This window comes from Aspergillus pseudonomiae (assembly GCF_009193645.1).
Source record: "Aspergillus pseudonomiae strain CBS 119388 unplaced genomic scaffold BDV37scaffold_156, whole genome shotgun sequence".
Lineage (NCBI taxonomy): Eukaryota > Fungi > Ascomycota > Eurotiomycetes > Eurotiales > Aspergillaceae > Aspergillus > Aspergillus pseudonomiae.
Window position 1 is genome coordinate 24453 of NW_022476148.1, and position 24378 is coordinate 48830.

The 24378-nt window shown below is 48.3% G+C and overlaps 5 protein-coding genes across 5 annotated transcripts; 1 reads left to right on the plus strand and 4 right to left on the minus strand.

The window, feature by feature from the left end:
• Window positions 1–96: 96 nt before the first annotated feature.
• On the minus strand, window positions 97–7355 carry BDV37DRAFT_276903 (SHMT-domain-containing protein; the record flags this gene model as incomplete). Its single annotated transcript, XM_032085651.1, has 11 exons — window positions 97–1267; window positions 1348–1915; window positions 1971–2096; window positions 3828–4396; window positions 4442–4962; window positions 5327–5338; window positions 5528–6633; window positions 6689–6826; window positions 6880–6973; window positions 7039–7095; window positions 7185–7355. 11 exons carry the CDS (start codon window positions 7353–7355, stop codon window positions 97–99), a joined length of 4533 nt encoding a protein of 1510 aa, XP_031934796.1.
• Window positions 7356–9060: 1705 nt separating this feature from the next.
• On the plus strand, window positions 9061–10223 carry BDV37DRAFT_55837 (putative GPI anchored protein). The gene is made up of 3 exons (XM_032090873.1): window positions 9061–9426; window positions 9500–9555; window positions 9609–10223. The coding sequence occupies exons 1-3, from the start codon at window positions 9271–9273 to the stop codon at window positions 9997–9999; spliced, it is 603 nt and encodes a 200-aa protein (XP_031934797.1). The 5' UTR covers window positions 9061–9270; the 3' UTR covers window positions 10000–10223.
• A 182-nt stretch (window positions 10224–10405) lies between these two features.
• BDV37DRAFT_265594 (putative acyl-CoA synthetase) lies at window positions 10406–13222 on the minus strand. The gene is made up of 4 exons (XM_032083804.1): window positions 12383–13222; window positions 11908–12303; window positions 10970–11845; window positions 10406–10913 (listed from the first exon to the last, which is right to left on the minus strand). The coding sequence occupies exons 1-4, from the start codon at window positions 12759–12761 to the stop codon at window positions 10489–10491; spliced, it is 2076 nt and encodes a 691-aa protein (XP_031934798.1). The 5' UTR covers window positions 12762–13222; the 3' UTR covers window positions 10406–10488.
• A 916-nt stretch (window positions 13223–14138) lies between these two features.
• rasB (Ras small monomeric GTPase RasB) lies at window positions 14139–15513 on the minus strand. Its single transcript, XM_032090874.1, has 3 exons — window positions 15405–15513; window positions 15067–15336; window positions 14139–14993 (listed from the first exon to the last, which is right to left on the minus strand). Exons 2-3 carry the CDS (start codon window positions 15142–15144, stop codon window positions 14337–14339), a joined length of 735 nt encoding a protein of 244 aa, XP_031934799.1. The 5' UTR covers window positions 15145–15336; window positions 15405–15513; the 3' UTR covers window positions 14139–14336.
• Window positions 15514–21148: 5635 nt separating this feature from the next.
• Window positions 21149–23492, minus strand: BDV37DRAFT_276908 (HAD-like domain-containing protein; the record flags this gene model as incomplete). The annotated part of the gene is made up of 4 exons (XM_032085652.1): window positions 21149–21253; window positions 21312–22012; window positions 22063–22186; window positions 22779–23492. The coding sequence occupies 4 exons, from the start codon at window positions 23490–23492 to the stop codon at window positions 21149–21151; spliced, it is 1644 nt and encodes a 547-aa protein (XP_031934800.1).
• Between the last annotated feature and the right edge of the window lie 886 nt (window positions 23493–24378).

Consider the following 24378-nt stretch of genomic DNA (forward strand, 5'->3'; position numbering starts at 1 on the left):
CATGCGGGTACTTCGTGACGTTCAAATTGAACAAATCAAGAAACACGAAAACGACGAAGAAGGAAAAAAAAAAAAAAATTAGACTCGAAAGCAGACTTATCGCACGTGGTAACTTGGTTTTCGCTGCTTGTTGACCACAGGTGGATGCTCATCCACTGGATAGGGCGGCCGAATCTTCCCATTCGAACCGTGTCCCAGAGGACCCGCCGTGGTTACCAATGGGGTAGGCATTGGAATTCCTCCCAACTCGCTGGGGTACGGAATTGGGGTCTTTGGAGGTACTGGTGGCGGCATGCCATTATGCACATGATCGGTACTTCGTCGCGGAGACCCGTGCTGTTGTGAGCTAGGTCGGCTGATGTCGCTCAGGTCACTGACTGAACCCCGCGCTGGTGTTTGTGAACCTGCATCCTGCGGCATTGGATGAGTTGGGAGTACATCGTCGTTCATCGGTAGTGGGGGCGGCCCTGCTGGTGACAGCAAGGTAAAATCGCCCGGCAGCTCAGCGGGCAATTCCACCGCATCTGGGATTGGAGGCGGCACCACAGACAGCCTTGGACTCTGAGTTATAGAACTGTCATCCTGGAAATTGGACATATCATTCCCAGCTGCCGCATGCGCTGCCGCCCGACGGTGCATGCGCTCAATTTTAGCAAACTTGACGCCAGCATCAAGAATTTGCTTCTTCACTTCAGGCCTGGTGAGGTAGCGACGAGTGTTGGTGCTGATGTCCGCCAGTCGGTTCCATTCGTTCATACCAAACTCCCCCACACCGACTTCGACATTCAGCCGGTAGTAGTTATCCTTAACCACGTTACGCTTGGCCAAATGCTCCCGGAGCATATCTTTGTGGATATCTTCACACCCTTCGATCTTAGAGATCAGCCGACGGCGCGCCTCTGCAAATGTACCCAGCGCATCGCCAAAGAAGTCCTCCCACCATTCATGCTGTCGATTATTCGTACCCGGCGGACGTTTACCTGTACCAACGCTTATAAATACTCCAACTTCGCGACCGGGCCACTCGTTGACTGTCGCTTCGTCCAGGACCTGCGGTGCAGGGTTATAGGTGCCGGCACCTTCGTCAATGAAGACATGTTGTCCAATCTGAATTGGTTTAAAAGCAAGCCCAGTGGCTGACGTTGCCCGACCAGCTTGCCAGATCGTACAGTTGAACTCCGGAGGGGGTTCCTTTCGGGAGTCGTAAGATCGTAAGAATACAGCGGATCCGTTGCGCGTAGTGCCCTTATACAATGCTGTGACCGCCCTGTTGACATCGTATGTTAGCCCAAAGTACATACAATAAGAGAGGACGAAAAATCAAGGCATAGGAGAAAGAGAGCTTACGTTTTGGTGCGATACTCCCGATTGTCGTACAACAACGCATTTGGATTACCCCAGCGTAGACCATTGATGAATGTCGAATCCCGCTGACTGGGATTGGAGGAATGCGAACCAACGGTGCTGAAACTGGCACGGCTACCGGAGCGCTGGGGGATCGAGTTGGGGCTGAATGGCGTGTGGGCAAAAGATGTGCGAGCGCCGGGCGCCATGTCATTTCCCTCCGCCTCGAAAACGGTGTGCTCACGCACACATTCACGAATAGCATCCTCCAATCTCGAGGCTTTGAACAGGGTTGACCGAAAAGGAATTCCAGCGAAGGTCTTATCCGTTTCGAAAACGCGACGGGTCATGCGCACATAGACTTCTTTGCAGGTTTCGAGATCGAGCCGTAAACGGCCCAGCATGAGAGCTATCAAGCCGCCGGTGCCGGTGCCGACAATGAGATCAAAGTGATCGCAGGGTTTGGGGATTTCATCGCGACGAGGAGCCTTGCCTTCGCATTCGACATAAACGCGATACATAAGTTCCTGGAGGATGATGAGCATCGAGTAGCCGCGGACGCCGCCACCATCTGAATTGTCAGCTCGAAGATCTATATCCAGGTTTCTTTGGAACCGAAAGCATACCTAATGATAAGATCCGCAAGGGAGGACCCTTGGTGGTATCTTTGCGACGAAGGATTGTCGTATCCATTGTGCCAATCCCTTGGTGGGCTGGAGACACCCAAACAGGGAGCGGGAATATATGGGCGCCTGATCCGCTCGATGTGGGCGGCAGATGACGAAACCGATCGAGGAAAAGCACGAAGTCACCGGGATGTATTGGACAAGACAAATGACCGGAGGTATTCTCGGGAGAGTGAGAGATAAAATCTGGTTGTAAAGTGAATTTGGGAGGGGTATAGTATACTTTGTAGTGGGAGTGAAAGAAGATTTAAAAGGATCTTTTCCATGAGTGTCTTACCGTGACTGCAGAATCAACGAACCAGTGACCAGTAAGATTAGGTTTGAACTGTTCTTGGGCTAGGGCTGATTTTCCACTCTGCTTTCCACCTATTGCCGTTCGAGTGCTTTAGTCAGACTCAACAATGACAATTGGTGGGGTGTCACGGGGAATGTGGCGGTGCTCAGCTGCGTCATAGGGGCTGTGGTACTAGTACTAGGAGTACTCCGTGTGATACTATAGTACCTTGATGACCTCAAGAAAATAAGGCATCCAGCGTACAGATTACCTACTCAGTTCCATGTTCCAGAAAGACGCTAGAATGAAGTCAATCCAGGTCATATACGAGAGTACGAGATGAAGACCAAGTTTACTAGCTAAAGTGGGTTTAGGTTTAAACCATGGGTCGCGAATTCCATGCGATAGAAAAGGAAGAATTATTGTCTCATCCTAGTCTTTTTTTATCTTTAAGCACAAACCACAGGAAGTGTCCCGGTGGTTTATAGATTTGCCTTCCCAACAAGCACATCCTTCAACAACTTCAAACTCTCTTCAGCAAAGGTAACCATGTTCTTCTGCCGATCGTTACTGCCCGTCTCCACTTCTCGTGTGTACGTTCCATGTGCAGTTGATACTGCGACAGCTACGTAGCCTCTGCGAGTCATTAGCCTTGCCTCAATGTTCTTCTGCTTGAAATCACGGATAGAATTCCTACGGAGTGCGATTCCTCGTCGTCCCGCCGGTCGGCCCGGCTGTTCCACTCTCACTCACTGTATAGGTGGAACCGAGAGTGTGGCGAACGTGGTCGGCCATTTGGGCCACAATAGCGGGCGTTGGGCCATTATAGGTTTCCAGATGAGCCGGAGTCCATCCGGCAAAGGCGATCCGAGATTCCAGGGTGTATACCTTGATTGTCATGTCAATCTTTATGCTGCAGTATAATTTTTGGATCAAAGGATGGTAATATCGGATAGACTAACAGTCAAACCACCCTTGTAGACAGCTGACGCTCCAGGAACAGAGAGCAGGCTTGCTGAAATGAGTCCGCCAGCGGCCTGGAAGGTTAGCAAGCCGGGAAGGACTACGGGACTAAGATGACGACATACCGTCTCCGCAACGGATATCGTCTCCTTCTTCGCTTTGAGAAGTTCAAAAACCTCCTGGACAAGGGGCTGAAGACTCGACGGTGGGAATTCGCTCATTATGACTGCGCGATTATGGATAAAGGTGAAGATAAACTCTATGATTGCTGAAGGTTGAGGAGATTGATAATGCAATGCCAAATGTCTTGGCACCGTCACTGGATCTGATTACTACTCATCATTCAGTGTATAATGACGGAACACAAGTCGAATAACGTATCTAACCGCTGATAAGCACTGAATACTAGCTTCTATATATCGACCTGAGCCGCCACGAAACACTAGACCGAAAAGGACTACACGTAAATTACAACTCAATTCGTCAGGCCAGGCCAATCTGGACATAATCAGTAATCACAGGTCAATGGAGCCAGTTCGCAAATCGAAGGCCATGCTTACCATATGTTGTCCGCTCCTCCACCCTTCTGGATACAGTCACCTCTTCTCCGACCCGGATGGAGGCGTTCTCGCAGTCCCGGTCTAGGAACACATACCTCCCAAACACAGGGGAGAATCTTGCGCCCTTGTCTACCCTCCGGTCTTTCATCAGCTTCTTAAAAATGCTGCCACTGTCTCCTGTTCCCATTTTCCCTGTCATATAGTCAACGTTGAGGCTCTGGCATCGGATACAATTCGCCGTCAACAGGAGTCGGATTTTTTCTCCCACCATCAGCTCCGCCCAGAAATCCTCCTCGAAAGCGGTTCTAGCACCCGAAATGACAATGTTTGGCCGGGCTTTTCTCAGGTCCATCGTCTCGTCGCCAGCCAAGCGGGCAGACACGTTGTCTACCGAAGTTTCTGATATCATAAGATACGGTGCTGTATCGGCAAACGTGATTCTTTCTTCCTTCGTTTTACCGCCTCCAGCTCCGTATCTATTAGCACCAAGAGCCATGAGAACAGCAACAGTTGTAGTCATTAGTACAAAGATAATGAACGAGGTAATGTCTCTCTGTCCAAGTGGCACACTGATATTCAGAAGCAAGCTCAGAAGAGCCAAGACGGTCACCGACCGCTTAGAAACAAGTGGAGTCACTTGTTCACGATGTGCCTGACTTTTCCCCGGTGGGAAGCTTCCTAAGACCCTCCTCAAATGTGGGCCCAAGTATACAAGAACCACCTTGTACCCGAAACATTGGCTAAACCAGTCGTTATATTTGCTGCCCATATGATAACCCTTTGTCGGACTTTGATGCATTGTAACTGTCAATTCTTCCAACCCCTGCACGTCTGGCTTTAATGGTATGTCCAAAGTTTTAACCTGAGGATTACCATTGTCTTTCACTCCTGGTGGGCGATATGTCACGATGATCTTTCCATTGTTCTCACCCTCAGTTGGGAATACGATGTCTGTTAGAAACAAACTCATTTCGGGGAAATGCGGTACATGCATGTTCTGGAGGGTTTCGACACCATCATCGTTTTGGTTGACCTTGAGCAACATGAAACACCGGTCATACTGAAAGCCGGTACTGGTGAGGACAGCCTCGGGAACGGCTACTTCCCGAAGGGATTTGATGGGGTATATGTACAGCTAAGGAAATGAGTATCATGGTATTCGATTGGGGAAAATGATGTTGGACGGCTCCTTACCTGACTGATTTCCATGGCGTGAGCCTGTTTGCTTTGTCTGGAATACCTGAGAAAGTTGCAGGTGTCGTTGGGCGAGGTGGAGGTATCAATAGTTTTTACCGGTAAACTTTGAGCTAGCGCTTGCGCTTAACAGGGATACTACTAGTAGTACTCACATCATTCAGGCTCCCGAGTCCCTACATACCGATGGCCGGAAGTACATAACTCCACGTTATTTACAACCTAGAATTGGGAAGGAGATAACGACTGCCAAGCCGGGACACTTGTCCATGATAGGTTAATGGTTCCGCTGCATTCAATCCTACCGGATACCGAGGCTTCAAGTGGCTTTGAATAAATTTTTGTACATGGTACATACAGACATCAAATAGCAAGATGAAAACGTTAAGGTCAATGCTCGTATAACTCCCGTGATAATTGATTTAAACCCGACCAGTGCCTTATCTCATAGTTCTTCGTAGACAAGCCGGTTACTCGTCCTTCCAAGGAAGGCTGAATGTTCCTACCCAGTCCTCGACTTCCTGCCGCAGGAGCACAATCTCTGAAATCTCCTCGCCCTCGCCAACATATTCCAGGAAAGCCTTGACGGTGTTCGGGTTCTTAACGCCCTTAGCCGCAGCGCTCTCCTTGGCAACCTTGTCCAGCTTTTGGGTGATGATGACCGCGCGGTCAACAATATCGGCCACACGACGGAAGTCCTCGGGCTGGAAGCCACGAGTAGTCATGGCAGGAGTACCCAAGCGGAGACCACCGGGTTTCAAGGCGGACCGATCTCCCGGAACGGTGTTCTTGTTACTAGCAACGCCACAGAGCTCTAGAACACGTTCAACACGAGCTCCGTCAACCCCACGGTTCTTCAGATCCACGAGGACCAGGTGATTATCCGTTCCACCGGACACAATGTTGTAACCCAGACCCCCGTTGTTGAGAGGGCTGCCAAGGCGGTCAGCCAATGCCTTAGCATTGGCTAGGACAGTCTCCTGGTAAGACTTGAACTCGGTCGACTGAGCCTGCTTCAGCGCAACTGCTAGAGCGGTAATGGTGTGGTTATGAGGGCCACCCTGATGGCCCGGGAAGACGGAGGCATTGATAGGATTCTCCAAGTCATACATTTCCGGGTTACCCTTCTTGTCCGTCCGGCGGACACCCTTGCGGTAGAAGATCATGGCACCACGGGGCCCACGCAGGGACTTGTGAGTAGTCGTTGTCACCACATCAGAGTGAGTGAAAGGCGAGGGAAGTACATCGGCAGCAACTAAACCAGAGATATGAGCCATATCACTGAGGAGGTATGCACCAGCTGCGTCTGCGATCTGGCGCATCCGAGGGTAGTCGATCAATCTGCTATAGGCCGAAGTACCGGCAATAATGAGCTTGGGACGATAGAGCAGCGCCTGCTTCTCGAGAGCGTCATAATCAATGAGACCAGTGGACTCATCAAGCCGGTAAGGAAGAGTCTCAAAGTATTTCGAGATGAATGAGATCTTCTTTGTTGGAGTTTGGTAACCATGTGACAAGTGACCACCATGAGGCAAGTCGAGGCCCATCAGGCGGTCATGAGTGTTGAGAAGGGCGGAGATGGCATACAAGTTGGCGGGGGAACCGGAGAGTGCTGTTCAACCATTAACCACGACTCCAATATTCCACGCTAACCGGGGAAAGCTTACGTTGAACATTCACGCCCCATTCTTCTGGGTTGAGTCGGAAGGTCTCCAAGGCACGCTGTTGACATAACCTCTCTGACGCATCAATGTGCTCATTTCCTCCGTAGTATCTGGCACCGGGATAACCTTCGGAGTACTTGTCTGGTAGCTGATTAGTTGGGAGCAGTGCACATAGGTCGGAGTGGTGGACTGACTTTGCATCACACTGCCGAGGGCATCAAGAACCGCTTGTGAAGTGAAGTTCTCTGAAGGGATCAGGTTGATGAAGTGCTTTTGACGGTTTTTCTCCTGCAAAAATACATTAGTACTACTATTCACAGCAGTGGGACCACTTCGCAATGGGGAAAATCAACCTTCTGGAGAATATTGTAGATTGTGGGGTCCTCCTCCTCGAGGTGTGCGGAGAGCAACTGCGGAGATGACGTTAGCATGGGACTTCACCACATCTGCGCGCGTTTGTTCAATCTTCTCGGGGCGATCGAGAGTAAAGGGCACATACATGTTGCTGTCCATCGCGACTGGAGGATGACACACTCCGGCTCTGAGAGATTGAGCTGGAGGCGCGCAAGGGAGCAGCCGGTCGGAGTTGAGTAGTGATGGCGACAGCTCTGGCAGAGCTTCCAGTGCGCGGGACCAATCGCAAAGCCTGGCGACCACAGCGGCTCAGCATTTTGAATCTCCTGTCGTACTTGCTTACAATAGACAAGACGAGTCTACAATCGAACAAAAAGAAGGGAGAGGGGAAATAGATCGGAATTTAATGAGAAGTAATGGAGGATGAACCGCCGTATGCTGTCCTATCATCGGACAACTAACCGCGCGGTGATTGCCGTTGCCCGCGGAAAGCAACTCACTAGTCGTTTTTCGGGTTAGCATCTCCGGCAATCGTATTAACAGTTATTCCATCTCCGCTCGCTTATTTTTTTATGGACTTTCAGATTCCGACCCCCTTCCTTTTCTTCTTTTTTTCTTCACACAACTAAATCCAAGATGAAGAAAAGGTTTTAACTTGTCAGTTCTCGTGGAAAGGACGGCTCTGCTGGCTTTTCCCGGGCGATGCTGAAGTGTCCCGCCGTTCACCATCCATTTTGGGACAATGAACGATCGGATTGGAGGTTGTGTTATGCTGGATATGCCGACGAAGACGATAGGATTGATGGAATATATCATCTACTCTATATCATATAATGATTATGATATGCAATTAATAGTCTGTGTTGCCTGCTTTGCCTTCTCTTGTTTTGAGATGCCGGGTCTCGACTCGATCGCCAGTGCTGTCCAGGGCACCCATGTCGTTAGCAGTAGTCTAGTCTCAATGTCAATCTGTCGATCACAAATCATATTTACAGCAAGTACGGAGAGTAGTCTCTCTCTCTGCCCTGGTTGCGCAGAAGCCATGCAATAGCTCAAGAAGTCATGGGGTCTAGACTGGGTGATCTTTACCGAGAGTTTGAGGTTATTCAGGATAGTAACAGCATGATATTGCCGGTCTGGTCATAGTGTAGTTGTGCCTTGCAGGACATCTTACACTCAAATAAGTCCTTGTTACTGAGTAAGATACAGAGATTGACCAGACACGTCAGTTGGTGATTTTGCCAACTCATGACCGTCTGGATTCCTGACGTTCGGATAGTGCTTAGTCGATGTACAGGTGATTGATGCCTGTGCTCGCTTCACGCTTTGGACCCTGACTGGATCCAAGCAACGCAAAAAATAGAACAGGAGGGCAATCTCAATAATTGCGTCGCCGAGAAAGTTGCCATTGGGTGCTGCTGAACGAATGATAGACCATATCTTAGAGTTGGGCCCCAGGTGGTCACTGAACCGGGCAATGATCCTCAGGGCGGATAGGAAGAAAACTCTGTTGGGTACGGGGGAACTGGGTTCTATGACTCTGTCTGTATGTATGGATAGATGAGGTGATCAGCCAGGAAGTTGAAGAGGAAGAGCCCTTGCGGCATTCAGCTCCTAATTGTCTTGACTCGTCTCACAAAGCAATATGAGATAGATAGTATTCTCCGACCAAAATTGCGCAACCTCGAACAAGCAAGCAAGCATACAAACAAACAAACACGTACGTAAGTACCTATTTACTGCCAGGAACACGCGGTGAAGAACGTGGAGTACAAGAACCCCATTAAAATTGGAAAGAAAAAGGGGGTTTGTGCCTGGTACCTGGATGTGTGCATAACAGTGGATCTAAGTGGATATGGCGCGCGGGATCGATCATCCAATCTGAGAGGTCTCCGATGTAATTGCCACACACAGTTTGTGTACACCATCGATGGTTGTCCGTCGACGACTAGTACAGAAGTAGGATGTAATCAAACGTTAGTTACTCTAGTCTCCTTTGTTTCAATTTATTATATTAATTAGTCTCTCACGCTCTCTTTTCTCCTTCTCCTCCCTTTCCTTTCCCACCCCCAAGTCTGTCAATCACTATACATTTATTCCGGTCCCTACCGAGTACATTCTTTACTTCACGTCACTCTTTACCTTCGGGGAGAACAACAAAAAAAAAAAACACATCCAACCGCTAATTTCAATTCGCCATTCTTTGGACAGAAACAACAAATCTAGACAAAATGCGTTTCTCCGTCGCTGCTGTTTTCGCCGCTGTGGCCGCTGGTGTCGTCGCCGAGGAAGTGAGCACTGTTATCGTTACCGAAACCGCCACTTACTGCCCTAAATCCACCGATGCCATCGGTGTCTCTCCCACCGAGTCTATCAGCATCCCTGCTGTATGTTCCCAGATTCTCTTCACTCTCGCCGTCGCGGTATTTCAATTGTAGGATTATACTGATCAGATACTAGGGTTACACCACTACTCGCCCTCTCATCACCTCGACCGTGACTGAGTGCAACAAGTGGTATGTTATATATCAGCACCCTCGTATAGATCATCAAGCTTACAAGATCCCAGCTCCAGCACTGCCCCTCCTGCTGGCACTCCCACTGGCGTCAACCCTGTCGGCAGCTCCACCCCCAGCTCCCCCGTTATCCCCGTTGTCCCCGTCCCCAGCGTCCCCAGCAGCTCCAAGGCTACTCCTAGCCCTAGCAGCAGCTCCTCCATCATCAAGCGCCCTAGCAGCAGCAGCATCGTCATCTCCTCCACCCCTCTGGTTTCGACCACCCACCCGGCTTCCACCCACGCTCCTCCTGCTCCTTCTGCTTCCGGTCCCTCTGATGTCTCCCCTACCGGCTCCGCTACCACCCCCGCTGTCCCTCTCTTCACGAGCGGTGGCTCTCGCGCGGCTGTTGGCGCCGGTGCCGGTCTTGCGACCGTCTTTGGTCTCGCTGCAGTTCTGCTGTAGACTGATTTAAACTTCGACGGATGGACGGATTGATTGCATTTTCTCTATTACCCCCTTTTCAGTCTTTATTCTCGGCGTCCGTCGTCATGATTGCGATCCATATGTCGCCTGCATTCTCCGCAGGTGGGAACATATCGCATAGATGTACTTGACTATGATGACGGAGTTATTAAATTCTTTTTTGAACTGTTGTTGGAGTGTCTAGACCACTGTTTACTGGTGATACGACCGATACCATACATATTGTATTTTCTTTGATATCTCTCTACGGCTTTTTTCTGTTAATATTGATCTTTTGATGGCTTTAATGCCTCCTGGAAGTTCGTTCGACCTTCCTGTGTATACCTTACAGACTTTTATAATAGTTCATTACGGTTTATACAGATTTTGTGCATTCCGAGAGAAGCTGTAGAGTAACCTGCCCTTGCTTTGCTTTTCCCACTCGACATGCTGGTATCCGAGGCTGTGCAGCTCTTGCTTGCTGGCCATCTACAGTTTGGCTCGGCTTTGCTGCTTCTGTTCAAAGTACTCTCGCACTTTGCTTCGCGCTATTTCCACCACCTCGGCGTCCTCCACTGTCGGCGGTATGCTCACCGGGGCCCCATAATCCCCGCGCACCCCGTGTTCGACCAGCTCCCGCAATACTCGCCGCAACGTCTTACCGCTGCGCGTCTTCGGGATCATCCCGCGTCCCTGTATCATGCCTCCGAGGGATGCGATTGCTCCGATCTGCTCACGGACCCGTTGATTGATCGCGTTGAACAGCTCCGGCGTAGGTATCGCTGGCAGGGGCCCAGAAGCAGTCCGTGGCTGGATAAAGGCAAAAGGAAGGTGTCCCTTCAGTGCGTCCGGTATGCCAACAACGCTGGCCTCGCCGACCTCGGGATGTGACAGAATGGCCTGTTCAATTGCGCCTGTATCAAACCATGTGAGTTGATGTGAGATCAGGCCCAGTATTAAAGATGCATACCTGTACTAAACCGATGCGCTGCCACATTGATGATATCGTCCGATCGCGCCATGACATGAATGTACCCATCCTGGTCAATCATACCTGCATCCCCTGTGTCCATCCATTTACCCGAAAAGCGCTTGAGGTATCCCTTGTAGAATCTCTCGTCGTCATTAAACAATCGAGTGAAGGCCGTGGGGGCCAATGGCATACTTAGGACGATGTTGCCCATCGTCCCTCGGGGAACTTCTCGGCCTTCATCATCAACAATCCGAACGTCAAATCCCGGCATTGGCAATCCGGCCGACCCTGGTCGAATAGCCAACGGCGGCCCTAGTTCCCTATCATCGCCCAAGGTCATTCCAGCTGTGCTTCGTAGCGCCAGTCCGGAGATGGGCGATCCTGATTCGGATGACCACCAATTATCTACGACCATGGCGCCAGGGGCGGCATAACGGGATAGAAGATCCTGATACACCTGGACAATACTGGGCTCACTCCTCTCGCCGGCGAGGAAAAGAGCTCTGAAATGCTTCAGGCCACCACGACGGGCCACCTCCTCGAAGAATTTGTTGTCTGGATCGTCCTTTCGGATGGCACGCATGGCCGTGGGTGCTGTGAACAGGACGTTGGCCTTGTGTTCCTCGATAGCCCTCCAGAATGTTCCCGCATCTGGGGTTCCAACAGGCTTTCCTTCGAAGAGTACTGTGGTTGCGCCAACCAAAAGAGGCGCGTATAGGATGTAGGAGTGGCCGACTACCCACCCGATATCAGAAGCGCAGAACATTACATCACCTGGACCCTGAATGCCAAACAGATACCTAATAGATAGATGCAATCCTACTGCATGTCCGCCAGCTTCTCGAACAACTCCCTTTGGCAATCCGGTGGTACCTGAGTATTTTTGTTAGTTATATTAATTAACGAAACATCATTTCCAAGGCATTGGATCATACCGCTAGTATATATTATATACAATCCATCCGTGCTAGCCACAGGTACCGGTCCGGCTTTGATGCCACGCATGCGTGCGCTTTTGACCAACCGCTGCCAGTTGCGCTGTCCCCCCAGCTTATCGGGTCGATTCCACCGCAGCTGATCTCTTTGCCAAACAATGACCCTTTCAGGCTTAAAGCTGCTTGCCTCAATAGCCCCCTCGACTAATGGTCTATAGGCAACAGGGCCCTTCGACCCTTCTATACCACATGACGCCGTCATGATGGCTCGTGGCCTGGCAGCTTCAATCCGCTGCGCGAGGGACTTGGCCGCAAACCCTCCGAACACGGCCGCATGGATTGCCCCCAGTCGGGCAATCGCCAGGGCGGCAATGAGCGCGGCTGGAATCATGGGCACTGGAAATAGTCAACATCATTCGTACCTAGGAGCGCCAAAAATGACTAGGGCAAGAGCGAAAATATTTAGGTGTCATACTGTAAATAATGACTACATCACCCTTGCGCACTCCTTCTTCTCGTAATACACCCGCCAAGACCTCCACTTCCTCTAATAGCTGTCGGTAAGTATATTTTTCTTTCGTCCCCGTTACCGGGGAGTCCCAAATGATAGCAACATTGTCGCCGTTACCATTCTCCACGTGACGGTCCACGCAATTGTAGGTCGTCGAGATCTCCCCATCGGGGAACCAGGACCAATGGTCGTGGCTCGCACCGCTGGGAAGAACTTTGGAATGTCGGCTGATCACATGGGATGGTTTCCGGTGCCAGGAGAGCTGCTCTGCGTGTCGAGACCAGAAGCTCTCCGGGTCCCGAAGCGAAGAGCTGTGCACCAGCTGCTGTGGATGACGTGGCATAATGAAAGGAGGAAGGTGGTCGACGGGGGAAGCGAGCAAACAGGAAAAGATGAATGTGAAAGACAACTAAACAACTACTAGTAGTGATCATAAAGCCTAAACAGAAGGCGTTCAATAGGATTTGGAAAGGCCCTGCCTTATCGGAGACGTCTTCCTGCAGGCGGACGTCGCCGCGGTTAGGAGTCGGTCACCATCGCATTCCGCGGCTAGCAAAGGAGTAGACATGCGGGGATGCTAGGGGTGTCATTCTTAAGCCTCGAATTGAAGGGCGTCCGTCCTGGCATCCGAAACCTTACGAGATTTCGGAGTTGTGGCTCAGCGTCTCACGCTCATTCGGTTTGATTCGCTGATTCTCAACCCTCCGGGCGTAGGGAAGACGAACATGCTTCGGGGCGAATGAAGCAACCCAACATGAAGAGTAATAACTACTTTTGTACTGCGTAGAATTGTGTCGAGAGAGGAACCGAGGTAAGGTGGCCTAGGAGATGAGAAGCTTTCCCCGCACTCGAACCCGATTTTAATCAATCGATCGCCTATCCATGTGTCCTTAGATATTGTCCTTTACTTACTTACATAGAACCTTTCTTCATCCTCCGAGCCCAGTCATTGCAAGCACAGCGAGATGTTCATCCCTTTTCATTTCATTTTTATATTTTCCACTTTTTTTTTTTTTGTTTCTCCGTAGAAATTTCATAGGCGAAAGCAGTGTGATAAAAATAAATCGGGCCTCTTTTTTTTTTTCCCTTCTAGTAGTACCTAGTAGTTACTCGCAAATGCATCAAAAATCGCAACTCAAAGCTCAACCGTAGGGTATCATATCGCAATGCCTGCTAAACTGTGGACTACCATCTTCTGACTTCCTTCAAAAACCACATATCCGTCTGCCTTCATTCTTTCAAGAAGCCGTCCTCTCATTCCATAAACCAACCCCATCTCCATTGTTTTATTCATATCGAAAACTCCCTTCCTCCAGCGCCACTGTTGTGTAACAAAGGTGTCGTAAAGGCAAATAAGGATTCGGGAGGCGGGTAATAAGCCGGCGGGATCGAAAATGAATATAGACGAAAACAGAAAAAATAAACGTATTCTTCCAAGGCCCCGGCGGCTCCCGGCCTCTTCAGACACAAAACCTTCCGTAGCCGAAACACCCTGAGATGGTCCAGAGATCGCCTCCCACATTGTAAACGTAGATCATGCATCAAGCATATTCACCACCGACCATTGCATCTCAACAAGTGGAGGTATTAAGAAAAATAGGGGAGGGAAAGAGGGAGAAAAAAAAGTTAAAATAAAAAAAGAGAGACGAAACATAGGCGGGGGAGGGGCAAGAATAAAAGACAGAGAAAGGCGCTGGGAGCAGAGCCATATGACCATGAAGACTCGCGGTCAATATAAACAAGTGAAGATATTGTCATAAAGCAGGCTCGCATGGGCTCTCGTAGATAAGGCCAAAGAAAGATAAGGAGTGGAACCGACATCCCCGACAGATCGCAAAACGTGCACAAGGGGCCCTTTCATTCCTTTGGGCGGCTAGCCTTGGCTAGGGTGTAACTCGACCAGCAAGAGAGGCTTGATTCACAGAATGGTGCATTTTATTGAGCTACGATGCCGCCCGCCGCGGTCAGTCCGGAAAGACTTCGGATATTCTGGACCAGCATCACGGTCGCGCATGGGACCCAAGCCAGTGGGTCGGCGATCCTGAGATCGCCCTCCTTGTTGTTGTTGCCGTTGCTGCCTGAGCATCCGAACCACGTCGTAGAAAGCTTTTTCAACATTGATGCAATTCTTCGCTGACGCTTCAACAAACTCACAGCCCAAGTCCTTGGCTAAGGCCTGGCCTTCCTGCGCGGACACTGCTCGCTCGACAGCTTTATCGCTCTTGTTACCAACCAGCATCACAGGAACGGGAAGCGGAGGTCCGGAGGGATTGTTGATCGGGGAGGCTAGATAGCTGGCGCCGGTGGGAGAGCCAGAACTGGCTGATTCTTTGACCATTTTGATCTGGTTGTAAAACTTCTGTATTCTCGAAAAAGAAGCCCGTGAGGTGATACTGTAAACAAGCACAAACCCTTCACCATCACGGATCCACTGATCCCTTAGTGCTGTGTATTCTTCCTGGCCTGCGGTATCTAGTACTTCCAGCATGCATGATTGCTGATCGATCACCACCTGCTTCCGATACGAGTCTTCGATCGTCGGATCGTACGTCTCAACGAAATGATTTAGACATAACTATTGAGCGAAGGAGAGTCCAATTGTTTAGCTATTCGGGTCACGACCAGAGACGGAGAGGTCAAGGGCTAACCTGAATTGTGAGCGCCGTTTTTCCGACACCACCATCCCCCAGCACCACCAACTTGTACAGTGTCATTTTCCCCGACATGGCGACTGATTATAGAACGGTGGGCGTCAAGCAGAGGAAAGGAAAATTGGGTATCTGGCGTATAAGTAAAATAGAATGGCGGGGTGGGCCAAGGAGTCGAAAAGGAGGAAGGTCGAAAAGGAAAAAGAAAAGAGATCTATGGGATGCTCCAGATTGAGCACGGACACGGGAACGTAGGAATCCAAAGAACGGCTATTTTGGTAGTGCGCGATTAGCCACCGGAATTATCATCGATACTTTAGACTGCTGTCTAAGCATACCCACACCAAAAACCAAGGAGCAATTAATTCCCCCAATTCAGACAATAAATAGCCCACGTACTTTGGAAGACGTAGAGTAAAGAAGAAGACGACAAAGTAGGTCAGTTGAGTGGATGTTGAAAACGAAAAGAAAATTTTTTTCTTCTTTCCTTTTTCGTTTCTTTTCTTTTCTTTTTCTTCTTGTGACGAAGACTGTCCTTAAAAGAAGACTTTAAGGGCCAGAAAAAAGAAGGGGAAAAAAAACAACCCCCCAATTAGGATTGGAGCAGTTCGCAAATAAGCGGCCACCAGCTGCAGGACGATACGGGAGGTACAACCGGAAGTAATCCGCTAAATGAAGCTGTTCACAACTCCGCGCAACGTGGAGATATATAAAATAAAAAAGAAGTCAAACAGACGCAAAACAAAAGTATGTCGAGTGGATGCTTGTCAGAGTTTCTTGTGATAAAACACGCAAAGGTTTTGTTTTGCCTCAAACTGTTTCCGCCACGTGAAGGGGGAAAGAGAGAGGAGGCGATACTTAGAAGAGCGATCGCCAGCAGTCGATGTACGAGTATGGAGGATCCTGTATGTACGATAATATTGGGAGAGGCGTTTTAACGAGCCTTTCTCTTATCTCGTTCGCGAACGAGGAGGGGGAGGGGAAGAGGTGCCGGTTTCCAGGAGGTAAGAAAGGCTTGGCCAGCAAGTAACAGGATGGATGAGGGGGCGAAACCCAAACTAGCCACGGAACCTCAGGGTTAAGTATCAGTATGAAGATCTGAATGTGTAGGAAGAGGGAGAAACTGGATAGGATAACAAAATGTCAAAATGAAAAAGAAGGGGGGGGCAAGGTGTTTCTAGAGGGTCAAAAAAAAAAAGGAAAGTGAAAAAAAAGGCCAATAGAATAGAATCACAAAATAGATAATGAAATGAGGCGTTGGAGACAATGATCCCTGTCGGAGACCAAGAGCCGTCTCTTAGTTTTGGGTTAGCGTGTTTAGTTAGGAGGAGTTGGTGGGTATGCGGTATAGATGGCTTCTTCGTCTTCGGCTTCTTTCTTCCCTCTCCCTCTCTCTTTCTCATTTAGTTCTTGTTTAATATTTTTAACCCTCTTGAAATAAATGACTAATTCTGTGCGCTAGCTTATTAATAACCCAAGTTGGGCACTATTTATTTATACATTAACTGACCCGATTGGGTGGAGAAATCTGACAGGAGGACAGTAAGAAAGGCTGGATCGGAATGGTAATAGCGACGAAGAGGGGAAGAAAAATAGAAACCAGGAGAAGCAGCAGCAAGAGAGGGGCAAAGGGAGTGGAAGAGTACCAACTGTACTGTGTAAGACCTAAAAGCATGAGAGAGTGACTTAGTGTCTGTCTGGGGCTTGAAGCTGGAACTGGAACTGCATTTGGTGGATTGGACATGCAGATGGACCCGCGTTGAGTGAGTGGGGATTCCTTCCGGATGATGTATGGTTGGGTAACCTTTTTTTTTTTTTTTTCCCTCTTTTTATTTCTAAAAGGTACCGTGCCTGGACTCTATCAAAATACAAAACCTGAACATGCATTGACAAAGCATAGAGTACTACTACAGTTACATCGAAAATGATGCCATCCCCAATTTTTAGCGTTTGATTGACTGTATCAAGTTCGCAGGTACTCAATCCTAATCATTATATCGCTCAGATACCATCTGTCTACCGATATTTCTCCATTTACAAGCTCGATTCTGGCGAGATGTTCGCAGGAATAGGATTGACAGGAGTCCGTACGTAGTATCAATCCTTGTCCTTCGTGGCTTATGAATAACACCAGAGTTCTATAACAGCTCCTGAGACTTCTTCCCAATCATTCAGTACTACGTAAGGTATTCTGGTCGATCTATTAGGGCTTAGGTCGTTTCTTCAACGCAAAATTCCCACCCCTAACACAATTCTGGTCTCCTTGACCCGTCCCACATCCAGGCCCAAGAAAGTCCGTTCGGCTTGGTCGAAACAGTATCGGGTAGACACGAGGTGGGCGTACGGTAACGCTAAGTTCGGGGAGCTCCCCACTACCGCAGACAATTGGTATTGTACATTCATTTTTCCCTGTATGTGTGATTGCGACAATAGGAGTTGATCCATCCTTCAGATAGAGTCATACCCAGACCAGGCAGTAAGGCCGTTAAATCATGGAAGTCCTTTATACTGTACCAGCGATCATATTTTCCGACTAACGTATACCAGATGTCATGATCAAAAAAAAAACCCCCAATCCGATCAGGGGACGGCTTTCCTGTCTTCTTTCTTATTTTATTGGTCTCTGCCCCAGGTGTGCCTATTTTTCTAGGCAGAATAATCGAGAGGGAGATTGCGCCGGTGCAGCAACCATCACGAGTCTTTGCAGGTCCACCCGGGGAAGGAATACAGAACATTCCGTGGCCCCTGGTGGTCAGGCTAAAACCAATCTTCCTAATTCCCGGGACTACCTAATACGTGGTTTGTCGTAAGCTTTGGGATTTTAGTGCCGTATAATTCTTGGACTCCAAAAGCAGTCTTGTTATATCTCATGGTGATCCAAATATGAAAATGACCGCAGGACATTGCGACAACGTATGCATTGTTCACACTTGCATGTTAATATCTTTTCCCATCAAACCGCCGATTTTTTTTTTTTTTTTTTTTTTTTTTTTTTTTTTTTTTTTTTTTTTTTTTTTTTTTTTTTTTTTTTTTTTTTTTTTTTTTCAATTGACATTTGCTGACATTGCCATCGGCATGTGAAATTCAAACAAAAAATTCACCCCATCTGGGCTTAGCGAGAAATTCGTTCGACGAAGAAAGTTCCATGATAATTATCTATAGTGGGGTCCATCTTACCCCTATTGTATCATTGGGGGTTTCTCCTAGGGAGTTAGCGGTACTATATGCAGTATGTGCTCCGTACCATTAGATTGGAATGCTAGAATGCTACATTATGCTAGTAGTGGTAAGCGAAATGACGACGACAAATTTTTCTTTCTCATTCCTTTCTTTTTTTATTTTTTTTCCCTGGATCCCTGCTAAACCCAATATATGCGCACCCTTCCGAAGAATCCGTCCGATAACCAGTGCCGGGCCGGTCCATCGCTGGTTAAATAAGGTTCCACGAGCTAACAGGGATTAATCATCTCATCCAGTCGCTTTAGATAACTGGATTATTTTCGCCGGCCAGTAGTTAGACAGGTATAGTTTGTCATCATATCATCGTTCCCCTTTAGGGAGGGGAATACTTTAGCCGTAGGCAGTATGAACGTATATATTTCAGAACATGTAGCTTCTATTGTCATGTTGTCGAATGTTTCTGTCCAATGTCGACTTTTCTCAGTTGCTAACCCCCTGCTTCTATTCTTGCATCACACTGACAACACTTTATCGATGAACAGCCATGCTGGGAGCCCAGGTAAGAAAACAGCGAGGAAAGGTTATAGGATGGAAAACCCTATTCTGTACTCCGTAGCTTGGTTTGCTTTTATTTATTGATATATTTTACTTTATACTATTTTATTTTTCAGTTGGCCGTAGTGGAGCCTTACCCAGCGGCAGAGAGTTACCTCTTCAACGCAATGGTAGCTACACAAACAAGGCATAGAGCTTCCTCCACAGCACTGCAATGATCATGTGAATGGAAGGTACATATCTGACACTGACTAGAAAGTCTCAAGTCACTGTTACATTGATTACGGTTATATACTGTCCACCAATTTCTGGAGTCTGAGTTGCTGGAAGTCAGATTGCTGCCGTGCTGACAAGGTTCTGGGCTTGACACCGCAACCTACATCATTGAGCATACGAACTCGATGGCCTTGATATTTACCTCGTAGCGGTTTTTATGCTGTGCTCTAGAGTTATCCATACCGAACGTAAATAGCTAAGGGAGCATATTATTTGGAGCTCAATGCAAACGGCCCCCCGAGCTTGGCTTAGGTGTCTATGGTGGGCGGTTGAGCATTCGCATGCGGTGTCCATACTCCTGGTAACTAGAAACATATGGCACGTGAGGAGGTATTCGATTTGTGCACTTGTGCTTGTGCTATGCGACGTTGGTAGCTCAGGAAGCAAGCCAAGCCGCAACATTCCTTTAACTCGTGATGTTTCCACTTCGGAAGGCCAAAGATAGCTAGGTATAAGACGATGGCTGACTGGTCCGATGAACGACTGAGCAACTGAGATCCGCCTGGGGATCCATGAAGACAAGAACCTCGGTAGAGCTCCGTACATTTGTTAGCTTAAAGGGGAAAGGGGATAGGCGAGGCGAGAAGGTTAAGCGGACAAGCAGATTAAAGCGGTAACGCCGGCGAAATTAAGGTATGTACCCAGGAAACTGGGCAACAAGCTTGGTGAGGACTTCAGGATTTCGATTTTGTACATCTTATCCATTTGTGGATATCATGGAGCTGGAGTAGCAGCAAGACTAACCCAATCTGGGCAATTCCGGCTGCACTGAGCTCCAGTGTTTTTTTTCTTTCTTTTTGTTTTTTTTTTTATCTTTTCTATTCCCTAAGAATTATAACATACTCCCTAGGTAAATACGCCGGCATCCACAATAATCTCCCGCCCCATCTTCCACGTGGATAGCTACCTAGTAAGACGACAGTGATCCGGAAACGCGCAAGTAGATACCGGTCTGGGCTACTAGCTCTTAATAGTCGTCTTATCCTAATCAAACTGGCTCGAAACGATTTCTTGATTTGGTACCTGTGATGGCTTATAGATGAGGGAATGCACACTAATGACCGAACACTTCTATTTATACATCTCTATGCATAACTTTTGCATTGATTAGCTCGTAATTGTGCCAATAACCTCCTGCATATGCATTGTAATCCGCAGAATGCTCCAGCGTCAACATTATTCAATAATGAAGAGAGGACGCACTTTCCAGTTCCCTTAGCTGGGGGCGTTCTGCCACGTCGGGTACCTGCTACCAACTAGTTCAAGGTCACCGAATCTTAGTGGAACGTTTACCACCATTGTGCTTGGTTGTATAGCTGAAACGATTTGCGCTACCAGACCGTACAAGATATATGCCTACAGGGACTTGAGATGTAGGTGGCTACAACGGTGAGCACATAACATCCGTGGCTGACAGCTGACCTTCTTTGCATACCACGAATGGACCATGGTGGGTGGATAGTCTGCATGAATCTAGTTGTTCTGAAGTCTCTCGCATTGCATGGGAGACAATTAGGAAAGTTCCCCTAAATTCATGACGCAGCACTGCCTCCCTACTAGCTTTGAATTACGGCATATAACAGATACCATTAATGGCGGTTCTGCCACTAATTTGGGATCGAGCTACCCATGTCCTGTACGCGACATAACTATAGTGAACCTCAATAAGTCATTGAGTTGAATTGTTCGGGATTATTTTCCGCACTAGTCACTAATTGACGGATTGATAGTAGGATCCTAATGTCAAGGCTTGGGCTAAGACCCACGAGATAATCCTCTGATGCCCAACACCCGAGACGTTGGAAGCACAGTCACTCCACCCTAGTTCTAATTCAGTATCATGCACGAACCACCTAACGTTTACCATCATTGCGAAGATCACCTAAGTTATGTCGTATTATTTTGGTGCTCTAAGCGGTCGAGGAAGTTTAATATGCGGGGCAGTATATAAACCGGACACTGGTACAGGGTGGGCCATGTTTCGTATATCAGCCACTCTCCCCTCGTATAATTCTAGCCCTGTCGCATTATCAAGACGAGACTTGAAACGCTACCTTGTGCTAGAACTGCACTACTGACCCTCCAGTGGCAAGATGTCTGGTGACGGACCAGCCGGGATGATCAACTGCGAGCTGCCCGTCCGTTTGCCAATTGCCTTGAGGTAGCCAAATTTGTACTGCAGGCTAGTGTTAGCGATTGGCCCAAATCAGCTAAATCTTAATAACGCCACTTACAATGTCAAAATATGTTGTCTTCTTAAAGGCACCCCCCCGCGTCCGGGTAGACTCGTCGAAGTATAACCGACGATACCAATCATGGATTCGTGGATAATCATGCCGTATCATCTTGAGGTTGCATCTAAAGATGAGATAGTAGGCCACATCAAACCGGGCGATTGTTGTATACAGGCGAATATCAGCCTCTGTTATGTTTTCGCCGAATAGATATGGCTGGTGTCCGGGCTGCGCTAGGTGGTTTTCGACACGATCTAGCGCCTCGAATAAGGGGTAGATATTCTCCTCGTAGGCTTGTTGTGTGGTTGCGAACCCTGTCTTGTATACCCCATTGTTGATCTGATGGTACACCCATTCATTCATTTCATCAATGTCTTTTCTCAAAGGCTGAGGGTAGAACCCTCCACCCGGCCTGTTGATTTCACGCAACTCATCTGGAAGTAGATGGTCGAATTCGGTATAGAACATCCGGATAATCTCGCTGCTTTCATTATTTACTATTGTCCCTTCCTTCTTGTCCCACAGTACCGGGATGGTGTATCGCCCTTCGTACGCCGGATCTGCTTTGAAATATAGCTGTCTTAGCTGTGTGAACCCGTAAAGAGGATCTTTCTCTGCTGAACCCCAGCGACCTGAGAAGAACCACCCATCGGGCCCCAGCTCAGGATCCAAAACCACCAGCTGGATAATCTCCTCGAGGCCTTTGAGTAATCGAACAATGTTGGTCCGATGCGCCCATGGACAGCCGTACCCCAAGTATAAGACATAGCGGTCTTTTTCGGCAGGAAATTTAGCTGCAGGATCACTGGACACGGACGAGCGAAAGACCGAAGCTTTACGCCGAAAGTGTCCATCGGCGTCGGCGTGACGGTAGACTTTATGTTCCTGAAGGCCTTCTCTTAGTACGGAGGCGCCGGTGTCATGAGATGCCCTACATACCTGCTCTGTCATGGCACTCGCTTTTTTTCGAAGTCAACTTTGGCGAGCACGTAAAAAGACGGTAAGGAGGCGGTTTAAATGTGTCGGCTTGGGTGAATCTGACTTCAATGATCTGAATTTGTAATCAGTGGGCTGACAAATTTCAGAGCTTATGTTGCAATCAATCAATGACTTTACCTGCTGCGTCATCGTGAGGGGTAAATGGTTAGTGATGCATACGATTGGGTTAGAATTGTGCCATCAACCTAAGAGACATAAAAGAAAATATACCCAAGAGTAGTTGAAGTGACCAAGTTGGTCATCATCTATGTTAGACTTATAGCGTCATTCCATATCTCATCTCTAATTGGGCATGTACAGTACTGTGGCTTCATTGTCACAGAATCATAGAGTGAGAGTCAGATAATCTCTGCTCTTTTCTTAGCTTTAATATATGGCATGTGTTCATCACTTAACTGCCACTTGAATGCCAAGTTGCCGTGCAACCTCAACGAAACCACCTGTGTTCAGCTCGATCCAAAGATCCACATATCCCTCTTGCTTTGCCTGAGATAAATCTTCTGTCTCTTCTTTAGAACGCGCAACGTATATTGTCTGAAAACCTTGTGCTTTGGCGGCCTTCAGGTCTGAGAGATGGGCTGCCACCAGGGCGCAGTGACTGGGGTCTAGATCGAAGCGGGCGGCTGCCCCACGATATACCTGAGGAGAGGGTTTATACGCCCCAAAATTCTCTGCACTGGCTATATCCGTGAAAGGCAAGGAGCCATAGCGCTGGAGATCCTCTAGTAAAGAGACGTTGCCGTTTGACAGAGTGCACGTGCGGAACCTCCGGCTCAACAGTTCCAGGCCTCGCACGCTGTCTGGCCACGGAACAAGTCGGTGCCAGCAGAGCGACAGATCCCACTTCTCGCTATCTGTGAAGAGGTTCTCGATCTTCCGTTGCTTGAGTAGTGTGGACAGAGCAGTATAATGGTGCTGATCGACCGAAACGAAGCCTTGGGAAGGGTCAAACTTGGCAGTAAACTGTCCATAGGACTGTCGCCAATCTTCCGCAACTGAGAGCCAGTCTGTGAAGGTCATCTGTGAGACCCGTGCGCGTTCGTCTGGAGGAATAGGCTTGCCGGGATCATGAAGGGCGCGCTCAGCGGCGTCTTTCAACTCTCTTGTGACGGACGGGCACCATTCCACAACGGTTCCGAATACGTCGAAGAACAGGACTTTGGGAAGTATATTGATTGGCATACTGCGAGTTTTGACCTTTTACAGTGTATATATGATTAACTAACTCTGGGGCATTGGCGCCAAGGTGTTTCACCTGCCTAGTACGAAATGATATGTTCCATCAACAAAACAGAGTATCAATGTTCACGTCATCATCCTTCCAACGACTGTCCTTGATTAGTCATGATCATGAGAACACCATGACTTAATCATCAATAGAGGAGAAAGCAATGGCGAATTATGACTCCACCACAATTCTGTTCATCGCGAAGCGAGATATTCACGAGTTTATGTGTGATGTGGTAATTCAGACGTGGACTAGCTCACGACCTGAAAAAGGAAAAAGAAAATTATATTGCCAACTCCAGAAAAACTACAGATGATCATTCCTGCGCAGATCTATCACCTCATATCACTTGTCCGCTGCGTCAGATTGATTATGTGACTACGGAGTATGCGATGCCGGCAAATGGAGGGCCATGCATGTCTTGACTGTTCGCTGACGAGTGACGACAACGTAACTGGGTCCCATCCGCGTTGACAGCTGCAAGCTGGGTGATCCTCAACGGCGCAATCCTGGTATATCTCAATTATTTTAGACTTGGATGTGCATGAAGATATCCATAATTCGTGTTACACGCAGGGCGTCGGAAAAACGTCTGGAGACTTCGGCAATGGGAATTCCCCCCTCAGGGGAAACAACAACAAAACAAAGAAAGAAAGAGAGAAAAAAAAAATAAAAAGACTATTTCCAACGGAGTGGTTTCCACTTTCTTTCTCCTCGGGACTTTTTTCTTTTTCTTTTTCGTTTCCCGTGTAATATCTGTAGTCTGATATATCAATAGAACAAAGGCACCAGCAGCCTTGTCGAGCCTCGACCATCAAGGGCTATACTAAGTACATTAAT

Bases quoted from the DNA above. Each gene is read 5' to 3' on its own strand.
- BDV37DRAFT_265594 (XM_032083804.1), bottom strand. From the start codon at position 12,761: ATGCCACGTCATCCACAGCAGCTGGTGCACAGCTCTTCGCTTCGGGAC. The intron at 12,304-12,382 runs GTATGACACCTA...GACTATTTCCAG, and splicing joins TGATGTAGTCATTATTTACA to TGCCCATGATTCCAGCCGCG. The intron at 10,914-10,969 runs GTATGCATCTTT...GGTTTGATACAG, and splicing joins AGCGCATCGGTTTAGTACAG to GCGCAATTGAACAGGCCATT.
- rasB (XM_032090874.1), bottom strand. From the start codon at position 15,144: ATGTCGGGGAAAATGACACTGTACAAGTTGGTGGTGCTGGGGGATGGT. The intron at 14,994-15,066 runs GTTAGCCCTTGA...TTCGCTCAATAG, and splicing joins AAACGGCGCTCACAATTCAG to TTATGTCTAAATCATTTCGT.
- BDV37DRAFT_55837 (XM_032090873.1), top strand. From the start codon at position 9,271: ATGCGTTTCTCCGTCGCTGCTGTTTTCGCCGCTGTGGCCGCTGGTGTC. The intron at 9,427-9,499 runs GTATGTTCCCAG...ATCAGATACTAG, and splicing joins AGTCTATCAGCATCCCTGCT to GGTTACACCACTACTCGCCC. The intron at 9,556-9,608 runs GTATGTTATATA...ACAAGATCCCAG, and splicing joins GTGACTGAGTGCAACAAGTG to CTCCAGCACTGCCCCTCCTG.